Below are 16231 nucleotides of genomic sequence, written 5' to 3'. Positions count from 1 at the left end.
CTGGTTCTGCTCATTTCACTTAGTATCAGTTCATATAAGTCTCTCCAAGCCTCTCTGAAATCATTCTGCTGGTTGTTTCTTACAGAACAATAATATTAACATTCATATGCCATAATTTTTTCAGCCATTCTCCAATTAATAGGCATTCATTCAGTTTCCAGGTTCTTGTCACTACAAAAAGGGCTGCAACAAACATTTTTGCACATGTGGGTCCCTTTCCCTCCTTTAAGATCTCTTTGGGATATAAGGCCAGAAGAAACACTGCTGAGTCAAAGGGTATGCACAATTTGATAACTTTGAGCATAGTTCCAAATTGCTCTGCATCTGTTAGCAACTCCAACAACAATGTATCAGTGTCCCAGTTTTCCCACATCCCCTCCAACATTCCTCATTATCTTTTTTATCATTTTAGCCAATCTAAGAGATGTTTAGTAATATTTCAAGAGTTGAGGCAAATGCTTTTAAAAAATCCACAACACTATGGGGATTATGCTAAGCATTGAGTACAAAGACAAATATAAGAGTCTCTGCCTTCAAGGAGTTTCCATTTTATGATTATGGTTCTATTTCAATACTAGGTTCACTAAATAATAGTATTAATAATAATATCAAGCAATTATATGATGCTTTAAATATAATGTAATTATAATACAATATAATGTTTTAATCTCATTTTATTCTCACAGTAACTCTGGGAAGTAGATGGTTTTAGAATAGAAAACTGTGATAAAGAGAGGTTAAGCAACTTGTGAAGGGTCAGACCATCAAGTTAAGTTGCCTCAGTTTGAGGGATATAAGTTTGATGATCTTATTTTCAAAAATTTAAGGAGAGTCTTATATCTGCTTGCTTTAAATTTAAAAAGAATGATACAGATAATTTATCATAATGAGTTTTGTTTGAAAGCTCCAATTCACACCATACTTATTTCAATTTTAAAATCCAATGACTCATCTTTAATTAAGAAAGCAAAAAGCAATATAGTTTAATACAAAGAGGATTTGAATTTGAAGTCCTAATTCTTTGTATTTAAATATTCTAGCTCTGCTACTTCCTGCCTGTGTCCTTGGATAAACCACTTAAAGTCTCCAATCCTCAGTTTTCCCATCTATATAGTGAAGGGGATAGAGTAAGTGATCTTTAAGTCCCCCTCCCCCAGATCCTATGATTAAAACCATAAACAAAGACATCATTTCAGTTCTTTTTGTCTATCTTATTCTGAAAAATTACTTTCATATGTTATTGATACATGCATGTAGAAAGCCTTTATATAAATATTAATAGTAAATCTACTTTCAACATTAATAGACATATTTTAAAGAATGTAGAAAAATCCCTTAATGCTTTGAGGAACTTGGTTCTTTACTCTTTCAGGGTAGTGATTAAAAGATTATATCTTAATTATGCTATCATTTACCCACCATTTAATTCTGATTTTATATAATTTATGCAAAGGTTATATTGCTTTGGTTTTTTTAAATCATTTAAAATTAAAAGTCTTTTTAAAAGGAAAAGAATAGCATTTTCTGGATGAATTATATCAGAATCATGCATTTAAAGCTGAAATGGACCTGAAGCTATCAAATCAAACCCCTTAATTTTACAAATGAGGAAGCTGAGGCTGTGAGCTTACCTAATTTATCAAGAGTCAAACAAATAATAAGTATGAGCATCAAGTAAATAATTGGTGTATTTTGTTTTGAAGCCAGTTATGTCTTCTCCTTGTAAATTTCAAAATGTTTCAGAAATCTAAAGTCTCAAGGAAGATTATCCCAAGTTCCTATCAGAACTATCATTGGCCAAGAAAAGTTAGCTGAATTAGTAAAGTGATAGTTATAAATATACACACACACATACATTATATATGTATGTGTATTCTCAGATGAAGAAATTGAAACTATTTCTAGTCATATGAAAAGATGCTCCAAGTCATTATTAATCAGAGAAATGCAAATTAAGACAACTCTAAGATACCACTACATACCTGTCAGATTGGCTAAGATGACAGGAAAAAATAATGATGATTGTTGGAGGGGATGCGGGAAAACTGGGACATTGATGCATTGTTGGTGGAGTTGTGAACGAATCCAACCATTCTGGAGAGCAATTTGGAACTATGCTCAAAAAGTTATCAAACTGTGCATACCCTTTGATCCAGCAGTGTTACTACTGGGCTTATATCCCAAAGAGATTATAAAGAAGGGAAAGGGACCTGTATGTGCACGAATGTTTGTGGCAGCCCTCTTTGTAGTGGCGAGAAACTGGAAACTGAGTGGATACCCATCAGTTGGAGAATGGCTGAATAAATTGTGGTATGTGAATATTATGGAATATTATTGTTCTGTAAGAAATGACCAACAGGATGATTTCAGAAAGGCCTAGAGAGACTTACACGAACCGATGCTGAGTGAAATGAGCAGGACCAGGAGATCATTATATATTTCAACAACAATACTATATGATGACCAGTTCTGATGGACCTGGCCATCCTTAGCAATGAGATCAACCAAATCATTTCCAATGGAGCAGTAATGAACTGAACCAGCTACGCCCAGAGAAAGAACTCTGGGAGATGACTAAAAACCATTACATTGAATTCCCAATCCCTATATTTATTCCCACCTGCATTTTTGATTTCCTTCACAAGCTAATTGTACAATATGTCAGAGTCTGATTCTTTTTGTACAGCAAAATAACGGTTTGGTCATGTATACTTATTGTGTATCTAATTTATATTTTAATATATTTAACATCTACTGGTTATCCTGCCATCTGGGGGAGGGGGTGGGGGGTAAGAGGTGAAAAATTGGAACAAGAGGTTTGGCAATTGTTAACGCTGTAAAGTTACCCATGCATAAAACCTGTAAATAAAAGGCTATTAAATAAAAATTAAAATATATATATATATATGTGTGTGTGTGTGTGTATGTGTATACACATACACACACATATATACATACCTTGTATATATACACATATAAATATATATACATGTATATCTACATGAGTAATATACATATATATATGTATCATTCAGAATATAGTCAATGGAGTATCCATTTTAAAAAATTTAAATAGGAGGCAGCTAGGTGGTTTGGTAGATAGAGCACTATCCCTGATGTCAAGAGGACTTGAGTTCAAATCTCGAGTCAGACACTTAAACACTCGAGTCAGACACACTTCCTAGTTGTGTGACCCTGGGCAAGTCACTTAACCCCAATTGCTTCAGCCAAAAAAAAGAAAAAAACAAATTCAAATAATATGCTAGTTTCCTTTAATCATTGAAATTCTATATTCTTAAATGACAAAGTGCTAATAAAAGGCAAAAAAAGAGCCATCTCATAAGGATAGTGTAGCACAGATAAAATAGAAGCATGACAACAATTACACATCAATCTCCTGTTATTAAGATCTGCAAAACATTATCACTCCAACATTCTCAAAGTGAAAGATGCAACTCATAATGCTTTTTTGACTCATAATAATCATCTATATTTTACCCTTAGTAATCTATAAGAAATGGGTTTCTAAATAAATTAAAAGGCAATGACTCCCAAGTTATTTTTTTTTTCTCTTTCAAGAATACTTCACAATCTATGGTGTTTTATTCTTCTTTCTAAATGAACCTTATAAATATAATGTGACTTTGGGGGAAGCTCTTTAAATTTATGGGATTTCAAAGAGGAGAAACATATAGAATCTAGCATAAAATTTATATGCAGACATCATTCAAAGTTATCCATTCATTCAGTCATCAAACATTTATTAAGCTTCTACCACTTAAAAAGCATGATACTATGCTAGAGAGAAATTCAAAGAGAAAATTAACATGGTCACTGCATTTATGGATCTCACAGTGAGGAAAATCAATAAGACATGTATATAAGTAAATATAAAACAGCTGAGAATATAATTACAGTAGAAGACTACAAGGTGCTATGATGCAAAAGAGAGAATTCTGTAGTTGGGGTCAGAAGCTATGTATCTGGACAATTGTTTCACTCTCACTTTGACAGTGGTCAAGTCATTTATCTCTCTCAACTTTCCACATTTAGAAAATTAAGACAATAATATTTGTGCTATAAACCTTTTGGACTTATAAGAATTAGATGAAATCATGGATGGATATAAACTGCTTTATAAAAGTACATTATATGATAGGTGGTAAAGACCAGTACTACCCAATTTTACTAATGAGTTCTTTACTGATGGTCTATACTCTGAAACAACAGATGCATTAATTTTTTAAAAAAGAGCCATGATCATGGCATCTCCTGAACAAAATAACATACAATCATGATGATATTTACACATAGTTTTCATATTAAGTTCTATAATGTTATCATTGAAACATTTTCTGTACAAGATAGCCCTCAATGCTATTTTGACACTAATAATAGTCATGCATCCTAATGTCAACATTAAAGTCAACTAGGACTTCTCTAAAGGACATTTTCAAGTATTCTAGATTCTCCATTAGAGAAATATTAATTTTTACTATCAACAACCAAAAAGAACATTAGTAAATACTAAAACTTTTTTATCTGGGTACTATTTGACTCCTACCTCTTGTCATATTTAATAATATTATTGATTATTCTTTCTGTTTTTGCTTGAGAGCAGGCTAGAAAAATGTCATTCTGAAGTCCACAGTCATCTTGGATTTGTTCTCTTATCAGTATTTCCTACACTTATCTATATTCATATTGACCCCCACTATACATTGGCATCCAATCTGTTGTCCAGGTTCATACATCAAAATTTTCCTGACAATTCTCTTTCCTTCATCCTCCACTCACACACTCAACTCACCTATTCAGGTCCTTTCTACCTCTTTTCTAGTTCCCTATAGAGAAGGAAATTTCTTTGTTTTCACCCCTTCTTTCAAACTCTTTCTTCTCTATTCCATTCTTTATACAGCTGCCAAAAAAAAATATTTGCAAGAAACAGATCTGATCATGTCATTCCCTAGCTCAAAAGCTTTCACATTTCCTATCCCATTGCCAATAGGAAAAAAAAAGTTTCTTATCCTTGCACTTAATGAGCACTATCATGTAGACTTGTACTTTCAAGGCATCTAGGTGGTGCAGACTGCCAGGTCTGAAGTCAAGAAGACTTATCTTCCCGAGTTCAAATTTGACTTTAGATATTTACTTGCTGTGTGACCCTGGGCAAATCACTTAACCTTATTTGCCTCAGTTTCTTATCTGAAATAAATGAACCAGAAAAGGAAAATGGCAGAGCACTCCAGTATCTTTGCAAGAAAACCCCAAATGGGGCCACAAAGAATTGGATGTTATTGAAGACCAATTTTTTTTTTTAGTGGGAATGCAGAATTCTTAAAGATACTGGAATGGCTTGCCATTTCCTTCACTAGTGGCCTAAGGCAAACAGAACATAAATGGCTTGCCCAATATCACACCGTTAACACATTTATGAAATCACATTTGAACTCAGGCCTTCCTGGCTCTAGGCTCAGTACTCTATTTATTTAGCTACTTAGCTACCTAAAAACTGCTGAGACCTTAGAATTTATAGGCCATCTCTCATTTCCATGCATTTGCATAAACCATCTCTTAACAATCAATCAGAAAACCTTTAGTGAACATTTTCTATGAGCCAGATATTGTTCTATGTTGGGAATGCCAAAAAAAAAAAAAAAAAACCCAAAAAACCATTCTTTTTCCTCAATGAGTTTATATTCTATTAAAATTACACATGCGTCAGCTCAGAATTCTTGATTTCCTGCAAAACTCCACTCAAAGTGTTACGTCCTCTAGGAAGCTTTCTCAACCTTCCTCCCCCTACCAGTAGTTTGTATTCTCTTTCTCCTCATTTTTCTTTATTATTTTTAACATGTACCTGAATTTATTATATATACTAGAATATAAGTTCCTTCAGAGAAGAAACTCTTTTTGATTTTGTCTTTACTGGAGTTTAGCATCATGTCTTCTACATTGTAGGCCCTTCATCAATATTTGTTTTCTTGAGTTAAATTATTTATGGTTACCCTTAACCTCAAGCTAGCTCCTACTTACAACTCAGTATGATCTCTGCAACCTCCCTGTGATCTGGGTGATCTCATTCAGCAACTGTTCATGAATGCTAACTAATTTTAATTTCAGTTTATGAATAATATAATTAGTAAAGGGAATCTGCTGCCAAAATAAATTATAGCTGTCATCCATAGCCAATTAAAATTTTCTTAAATTATCTACTGCTTTCTACTTAGGCCTATTAGCATGAATAAGTCAGGTTGACTGAAGGAGTCTCATGTACCAATTATGTTATTTCACTTGTTTAACATTTTTCCTTTATTTCCTATCTCTCATAATTTGTCATTAATACTGAATCTCTTCAGTAGGCTCCAAATATGTCCCAAATACTTGGAGATCTAATGATTATAAGCCTTATCTTTCAACCCTTTTTCTATGATAAATTATCTAGGGCTAAATGCAAGTAGTTGAGCTAGTAAAAAAAGTAGCTGACTGAGTTGGGTTGGCTATGGCACTTTAGGGCTTTTGTGTTCCTGCTCATCTCTAAAAGGCTTTATGTCTTACTGAGAAGTAATGGTAAGTTAGCTTACAAGCAAAACAGAAAATAGTAGCTAACCTGAAATTAAAGTGTATCTGCTCTTGGAAAACTGTTTGAAATCCTGAGTTGCATAGCAAAAGAAATGCATCATAGAACTGGAGAGTGTCTAACTTCCTACACAAAGATTGTCTTTACAAATACTAAACCATCAGGAAGGGGGAGAAGGGTAGAGAAGGGTAGAGAAGGGTGGAGGGGATTTTTTTTAGAGTAAGACTAAAAAGTTCAGGGGCAGAAAGGAATCATATGGAAAAGACTAGACTCAGAATCAGTTTCTAGCTTCCTAATTTAAAAAAAATACTTTTTCATAATATAGTAAGAGTTTAAATCACTAGTAATTTTTTTGTAATTCAATTTTTTACCTGCATTTTAATTCAATTGAAGAACTCATTGACCATTTATTAAGAGCCTATTATAGCAAGACATTGTGCCAGGTACTGGCTAGACTGAGATGAACAATATGATCCCTGCCCTCAAACACTTAATGGTCTAATTGGTAAAAAAATACCATGTGCACAAATAGATGTAATGCAAGGCAGAATATAACTGAGGCCAAAAGGAAATAAGAAAAAAATGCTATTTGGAAAATTGTAAATGGAGACCAAATGGAATTGATATCACTAGAGCAGAGTCTTTAATTAAGAAAAGAATTCAGAATGTGTGGATGAAAAGTACATTCCAGACACTGAGAATGACCTGTGTGGGCCATTGCTGGATCTCCTTTTAATTTCTTGTACAACCTTGTACAATTATCTTAACTGCCTCAGAATTTGATTCCCTCATCAGTAATATAAAAAGAATGAACTAGATGATTTCTAAGGTCTCTCCTAGTTCTTAAAAAAATCTGAGGCTTCACATTCTATTATTCTTTGTTTTACAAAGATTAAGACAAAGTGATTGTGACTAGAATATAAGTAAATGACTTGTTCTTTTTTTGGAATTGGAGAACATCCCTACAAGAAGTAAATTTAGGACAATTAAAAATATGATTGTCTATAACATCTGTCCGATTCATGTCTTTCACTTTGCTCAGGTTCTGAGCCTCCCAAGTTAAGACACTCATTATGACATACATATATATATATATATGTATGTATGTATGTAATGCAAACACTACAGACCAGCCTTTCATAGTTCACCACCTTCAGGTTTCAGCCTACCTTTTCAGCATTTTTCCCCTCACTATACTACTAATGGATAATTGTGCATCTATACACATGTTATCTTCCCCACTGAAATGTAAACTTCTTGAGATCAGGCACTGGTTCATATTCATCTTTATGTATTTAGCACCTAACAGGGCCTGGTACAGATTAGGTGCTGATAAATTATTATGGTCATAAGATAATAGAATTAGAGTTAGAAGAAAACACATAGGCCTTCAAATACAATCCTCCTCATTTTAGCATAAAGAAACTAAAATCTATAATTACTTTGTTAACTTCTGAGGGTAGATTTGAATCTAGATATTTGGAAGATTTTAAAAATAAGCCCAGTATTTACTACTCTGTACTTTGTTGATTGATTGATCTTTCACTTCTATGCATTCACATAAACAACCTCAGTGTCTGGAATGAACTCCTTCATCTAAATTTTCAAAATCCATTTGTTAATTAAAGATGATGTCAATTCCATGAAGCCTTACTTGGTCTCTCTCCACAAATTTTCCCACGAGCAATTTTTTCTTGCTTGCTTTTCCCTTCAGTCACATTCTACCTTTCATTACACTTATTTGTGCATATGCTATATTTCACCAATTAGATTGGGATTATGTTGTTCTTTATCTCTGTCTAGGAAGTGCCTAGCATAAAGTCTTGCTATAATAGATTCTTACTAAATGGCCAATGAATTCTTCAATTGAATTAAAATGCAGGTAGAAAATTGAACTTTTTACCTAAAGAAGAACTACTAATGAAAATATCAATTTATACCAAAAAGCTTTTTAAAAAAAATAAATCAGGAGGATAGATCTATAATGGATCTTATTATGGAAAGTAACCTGTCTAAAGATACTTCTCCAATTACATTTAATGATCATTTTGACATCTGTATGAAGACAATTGTAACTTTTCCTTGATTCCACAATTAGAAATAAATTATCATACTAGAGGAAATATCAATCATACTATTAAGGTAAATTCTACATTTTTATGATGTTTTCAGAGGTCACATTAATGGAACTATTTCTTCTCTAATACAAATGTAGAGTTCAGTTGAAAGGAGCAGAAGACATCCTATATCGTCCTTTTGTTTTACAGTGACTCATAAGAAATAAAACATTCCCAAATCTAGTAATAGTACAAATGAGGGGAGGAAATGAAGGTACTGGCTCTCCATTCCCTCATCAGTTTGCATTAAACAGGTTTGAGGTGGCAGTGTTAGAGATCTATTTCAATTTGGCTTCTTTTGACAATCCACATTGGGCTGATTAAGCACCAATTACATTCTAATATTAAAACCATAGTCGTAAAATGTAAATAATTAGTCTTATTCCATTAAATATGAGGAATGGGAACCCAAAAAAGCAGGATGCCAAATTGAGCTCAAGGTCAGTATACATTTGCATGACTTTCTACAATGCAAATATAAAATAATGGTTCCTTGGCATTCCACCCAAGTCCCAGAGCAGATCCACTGGCAATTAAAGAACATATGTGCATAACTAGGAATCTTATTGCATTACCCATTTTGTATTATTGCCATTGTCTTTCTAGTTGACCAGATGAATGTCTTTTAATTAGGGCATTAAAAATCTATCCACAATACCAAAAAAAAAAAAAAAAAAAAAAAAAGCCACCTTTGAATTTGCATTGAAGCTGCATCTAGACATGCAAAGTAAAATGGAGAATTTAAGTAATTATCTGGGTAATTAATTCCCTCTCTCCCTTTTCCCACATCCTTTCCAATTATCTGGTTATTACAGGTAAAAGATTAGGGAGGGGTTTGTTTTTGCTTGAATTATCTAAATAATCAACTCAATTCTCCAGGTCATTGATCCCACATTGAGGTCACCTCCTTGTTCTGTCCTAGAATGAATAAAACACAAAAATTTCCAAGACTCATACTGGTAGAGACCTGAATGTATTTCTTTATTCTTATTAAAATAAATTGTAGTGGAAGCCATTCCCTCCAGAGAAATTATACCTCCTTAAACTTTAATTTTTCTTGACAGCACTGTGTTACAGACTTTATTAAAGGAACAAAACCCAAAGCTGTTACCTCCAAAATCTATTGCAGAATGAAGTATCCTGAAAATTTTCACTTTTAAAACTATTATATATTTGAAAATAAGTCATTATAATTAAAAATAATAATGAATCCATTTAGTGCAGTTGAGAAAACAAACATTTGCTGTGGAAAAATACCCTTTTGCTGAGAGTTGAAAAAGATAATTTTTAAAAAGAATCTTCTGAAATTTCTTGTTTTTGCAGATAAAAGAGGTCACTGGAAGCCTTCAAGAGGATGAAGAGGACACTATTATGGAGAGTGGAGAACACTCTCCATTTCAAAACCACATAATAGGTACCAATTAATGTTTCCCTATACAACTTTCACTATTTTGTCATTTGTATATACAAAAGTAGTCTTTGCTTTTGGAGTGAATGCATTACTAGAGTCCAGGAATCCATGTGTTAATGCAACTCTTTTTTTAAGCAATCCAGCCAGTACAGAACTTTTACTTCGTTTGTTTAGACAGCACTGGAGACCTTGGAGGAAAAAAGTAAAGGTGGTGAGATGTCAAGATCTTTATTAGGTCTTTATTAGGCAGCGTGGAATGAATAAAGCAGCAGAATACCAAATACGGGAAAGTGTGAATTCCCAATAAAAAAGGAAGCAGAATGTATATGCTTCTCATCTAATATCTCCAATCATATATATTTGTCAGTTTTCATTCAGGAAAAACTAACCATACATTTCATCAGTATTTTACATTTGGATCCCAAGAAGAATCAGTCTAAAAGGAATCGTGCTAAACACATATGCCAGAAATTTATTATTTGGTCTTCTCAGATGGAAATTATGATATATTTTCATATTACAAAAAAAATTGACTGAGAGACAGCATGATGGTGGATAAAAGGTGCCACTTGAAGACAGAAATACCTGGATTCAAGTCTTGCCTTTGACACATACTGACTGTGTGCCCTCCAGCAAGTCATATAACCTGCCGTAGCCCCAGGCAACTTTCTGTGACTATCAGATACAGACAAGTTGTGAATCTGCATCAATGGACATGGTTTTTATGGAAGGAGTTTCTTCCACTGAATAAATGACAAATCTGGACGAAAAGAAAATAAATAAAGCCCACTGGATTAAAGCCATATTTCTCACCTCCTCAAGGGAAAAAAAAATAAATAAACTTGGAGATAGGCTCTTATTGGTTTTGAAAATTCTCCAGCCTACTCTCTTCTCTTTGGTAAAAGCCTCATTATAAAAATCCCCATTTCTTAAATGAATTTGGCTTATCAGCTACTTCTTTTAATTGTGCAGAACAAATGGAGTGCAGAAACCATAGTTCCTCAAGACAAAAGGCCCTTGCTGACACTTTGAGAATGTCTAGTAATGGGTGGTAACCAGGAGATTGAAGAGCTGTCAGCAGCTGTGATTCTAATAAGGAAATGCATGAGATAATAACTTTAACAGTGCCTGACACTCTTGGGGGAAATGTAGAATATTTTGTTCTTAGAACTCAAAATAACTTAAACTTTGGGCATTTGGGGTTATTTTGATTTTACAAAGGATACCAGTACGTGATTGAATCCTTTCCTACAAATCATATTCAGGCATATTAGAGATAATCTTGACTACCCCACTGCAGTGGTTTGACAATTCTCACAGCTTTCTTGTGTCTGGATTTAATCAACATCCGTTGCTCCTGTCCTTTCCTGAGAATATCTTTGGCTGCTGGCTCTCAGCATCCACTCGTGCTGTCAGCTCCATGTTGCTATACTTTGCTACTGACTTCCTGCTGTACACAGCAGTGATCCGCAAACTATAATTTACAGTTTATCAGAGTGAATTGTTGTATCCCAACACTTAATGAGACTGGCACACCATTATTATCCTCTTCATTTGTAATTGGGGATACAAAAGTCTTAACAAAATAGAACTGAATGAGCAAAGTCTGAATAAGAACATAATTCTAAAAAGACACTCTTTATTATAGTTGTCAATGTAAAATGCTTAAATTGGTATCAGTTCTGCAAAGTTAGCTAATGCGCAAGTTAAATATTATTAACAATCTTCAAACCTGACACTATGGGAAAGCATTGAAGTGCTGCCTTTTTTCTAAAATTAGGTGCTGTTGGACCTGTAAAATTAGTAACATGTGCATTTGTAACAGGAGCTGATCTTTTTAAAGGATAACAATGATTGAAGTAGATTTAAATAGATTACTAACTGGATCAAGGAACAAAAATATATCTGGACTTAGATTTTCACTAGAGTGAACATTTTTGTCTTCAAAGAAATAGAGCTACTTTGAGCTGACAAGAACATTGTCACTTAGTCTAGCTGACTGCTCCCAAGGTAAGGATCCAACTGAGCCAACTAACTTGAATTTATTTTTTATCTTTTCCCCTCCTTGAAGCCTATGGAAACTTCTTATTTAATTTAAATGACAGTAAATACTTTCTCAGGAAAAATGAATGAGAGACCACCACACCAAAACATCTAATTATCAGAAAACCAGAATTAGACTTCCTAATAACAGTTTTCCATCTATTGTGAGGTTTCCAAGTAGAAGAAACAATAAATTTAAATGCTATGGCTAACAACCAAATGCTGACTAATGTCTGCAGCAGGCAAGAGCAATTAACCAATTCATGAATCAGAGATCTGTTTGCATTTCTGATGTGAAGGGTGAGTTTGTCTTAGATTGGGCAAAACAGTATGGCTTAATTACAAAGTCATTACATAGAAGAGTTGGCTGATCAGCATCCCTGATGTGAAATAGAAGATGTGTGAAATGAAAACAAACTTGTAGATATTCAAACATATTTTTTATTCATAACTATTTGAATCAGTACAGGCCCTCACATTTATGAAAAAGGATTAGTCTAGATATTGTCAGTGTGACATATAATACATTTGCTTACTGTCCTTCTATGATGTTGAACTATGACAGATCATATTTATCAAATACAATCACAGAAGGTTTAGTGTAATTTTAAGCTATTAAACATACTCAAAACTTAAAATTACTACACTGAGAATTTTAGGACACCCATTAGCTCATTCCCCCACTCTACTATAGCACTGAAAAGTTGGTTCTCTGAAGGAGCCAGTGCTGCTATTTTCAGGGTTCTAGAGGTAATCCTTAGATGGCTATGCTTCTAACACAACTTCCATTTGGGTATTTCCCCTTAACAATCATCTTGTTAATTCTTCAGCCAAGATATTTACTCAATTAGCTTAGGAAAAGCAATAATTGCAAAGGATTCCTTCTAAACCAGAAATGCATTCTCCCACCAATTCTCTTATAAAGTCACAGGTAGGGAGAATGGTACAATGATAGTAAGAGACTCATATAGATAATATACAAAGGCAATGCAGCTGTTGACTTCCAGTGTATCCTATCACTAAAGGATGCGATATCAATGATGGGCGAGTCATTCAACTGGCCTGCTGAGCTTTTTTCTAGTGAGGCAAAATCTTTGAGCTCTATGGGTCAGTCTGCTTCTGGATTGAGTCAAGCACAGAACATGACTATTGCTACTACTGGGCTGGATCAGACAGGTTGTTGTGCATGGCTATTTCCAGGCTGGTTCTGACAAATTACTCAGCTTCTGAGGACTGTTACCTCTGACTGAACCATTTCAGAGAAGCCGTTGTTAGAATAGGACAGGTGGGCTCCTCTCTCTGGGCTTTTCTCACGGTACAATGTTTCTGTTGAACAGGTTGATCCACTGTTTTTTTCTTGGATTACTGTTTGATAGACAGCTAAAATCTTACACTACTTTCAACCTCTAGTTCAGCTGGATGGTACTATAATCTCTTCAGTTAGAGTACGCTTTCAGAGAAAGCAGGGGTTCTTAAACTGATATCTATGAATGTACTTTGTTTTGTTTTGTTTTTTAAGAATTTTGATGACTGCATTTCAATGTATTTTGTTTGCTTTTTAATCTCATGTGCATAATTTGGGTATTTAGAAACATTATTCTGAGAAGAGGTCCCTAGGTATCACCATATTTCCAAAGGGGGTCCCTGACACAAGAAAAGAAGCCCTGTGGTAGCACAAGGACCTTTAGCCTAACCCACCTGGAAGAAACTTTTGGTATTAGATGTTCTCAGAGATGAGGTTCTGAGATTCATCACCTCAAGCCAGGAGTAGTCAAGGTCTAGCCTTTCTAGTTCAATCCTTCCTGATTCAAAGCCAATTCCCTCAAAAAGAGATTCACATTTCACTGTCAACTTATGGGCAAAAGTCTCAATTCAGTCAGTTACACTTTGCAGATTCCTTTTGGGGTTTTATGCAATAGACCAGCTAGAGACAAAGTTAGCAATACAGCCTATACCCTAAAGTCAAGTTCATTGTCTTTGATGGTCACAAATGAAAGGCTATCAAATCCATTTGTTCTAGTTGACTCTAGAGGAAGTAGCAGGAGCAATAAGTAGAAGTTGCATGGAGACAAATATAAGCTCAATGTCATGAAAAACTTCACAACAGAGCTATTCACAAGAAAAATCAGTTTTTTAGGCATTAAGTGGGTTCTCTCTCTCACTGGGCATGATTACTTGTGTGTATTATAGTAGGGAGTCTTTTTCTGGTATGACTTAAACTAACAGACCACTGAAGTCTCTTACTACTGTGAAACTCAGTGACTCTGTGAACAGAATGGAACACAAAATAGAAGAAAATGTTCAAATCACTAGAGGCAATGAAAGTAGAAATCTATGTCTTTATTTTATGTGTAGCTCCTGAGAAACTCACACTAATCAATTAGCTAGCTTTTATTGAGTTCCTATTTTGTACCTACTCCTACTTATGTACTATTAGGTCTACAGGTGAAGATGAAACATTTAATTTTACACTCAAATGTTTTTCATTCATTCATTCTTAACATTACAAACTTATTTTGAAAGTAAGCACATGGTGTAGCAGATCCCTTATTTTTCAGCAAGGACTAAGATTTGGATAATTCTAGAATGTGGAATTTGTTGATATAGACAAGGCAAGAACTTAATATACTTTCAAATCAAGTGCTTTAATTGAATGTGAATTAAGATCTGGAATGATGACATATTGGAAGCTGACATGAGAGGAAAGAAATAAGGCATTATTTATTCACCATCAAAGTCCTAGAGGAATATGGTTGGTCTTCCCTTTATCCACCTGTAGTTTATACATAATTAGGATCAATCAAAATAATGTATTATTTATTTTATCCCATATAGGCTTTATACATGTACCTAGAACATATTTAGGCTATTTCTATCATCAATGGATATGTATTAAATTAAAGAAATGCAAACTCATTTTCATTTTAATCTAAGAAAAACATCAGAAAGTAAATCTTTTGGGGACCAAATATGAAAATGAACTCTACAGTCAAATATAAATTGTTTTTATTATTCCCTTCTTTAAACCACTGCTCAATTCCATTAGTAAAGATAACCAAGAATTTATCGTATAGGAAAATCACTTGTGTTTTGAGAAAATTGTTATCTCCATCCTCATGATATTATTAGTCAGCAACAAAGAATGCACGTTTGAAGCAATCCTCCATGGAACAAAAGTTAGACCCTTTGGTAAAATGTATCTAATACTTCCCTACTTCTAAAATTAAAATACATATTCAAGTCAGAAGGACTGATGTACTGTAGCTGTCAATCAATTAAAGCTCTTGATAATCATCTGTCTTATTAGATGAACATTACTGGTTTTCCCCACTGAGAATGGATTTGGAGAGGCTTGGCAGTTTTTTGTAAATAGAATGGTAATCTTATTTTCTTTTCACTGAAATTATATTTCAGAAAATTAAGTAGACTTTCAGAACTCCAGAAATGGAAGATTATTTTAGTTAAATGTCATATTTTGAATACTGTACCTACATTATAAAGTTTAATTATACAAAGGAAGAAATATCAATAATCCAAACAAAATGTGGGTTGCAAAGTAAAAATTTGGATAACATTACATTGACTGCTGACTGGAACCAAACTTAGAACTGCTAATGTGATCACCTCTTTGAATGAGAAGTACAGAGATTTAAAGTGATTCAAGTTCTTCCATAAATAAATTTTAGGATTACTTGATTTTAAATGTTTAAACACCAAAGAGCCTGATGGTGGCATGGTGCTAACAAATTTGTTTGATCAGACTTCCAACTATTTTGTTTCCTACTGGTCAGAAACAGTTACTTTTAGCAAAAAATCTGTATAAAATTGTTTAACAGAAAGTTGTTCTGGGGGCAATTTGAGTGGAAATTTGTTTCCTGATTGGACATAATATAGGAGAAATAACAACCATCCTCTCTCCTAATTTTATCAGCCTTCTTATTCAGCCTGTTTCAATTATCTATCACCTTTGCATGTGACCCTCTAATTTCTCTATATGGTGTTAGAAATTGGACTTGTTAAAGATTTCTTCTTTAATTGATGTTTTAATTCCAAGTACTAATAGATCAGTTTCTTCATTTC

The 16231-nt window shown here is 33.8% G+C and overlaps 1 protein-coding gene across 3 annotated transcripts in view; it reads left to right on the top strand.

The window, feature by feature from the left end:
- NCKAP5 (NCK associated protein 5) overlaps nucleotides 1–16231 on the top strand; it is a 679630-nt gene that overhangs the window by 569152 nt on the left and 94247 nt on the right. For all 3 annotated transcript variants that reach the window (XM_031963671.1, XM_031963673.1, XM_031963674.1), the window contains exon 13: nucleotides 10021–10111. In XM_031963671.1, coding sequence (XP_031819531.1) covers nucleotides 10021–10111 — 91 coding nt within the window. The remainder of the gene's footprint in view (nucleotides 1–10020; nucleotides 10112–16231) is intronic.

The sequence above is a fragment of the Sarcophilus harrisii genome, chromosome 3, assembly GCF_902635505.1.
Source record: "Sarcophilus harrisii chromosome 3, mSarHar1.11, whole genome shotgun sequence".
NCBI classification, from domain to species: domain Eukaryota; kingdom Metazoa; phylum Chordata; class Mammalia; order Dasyuromorphia; family Dasyuridae; genus Sarcophilus; species Sarcophilus harrisii.
This window is presented reverse-complemented; position numbering and strand designations above follow the sequence as displayed.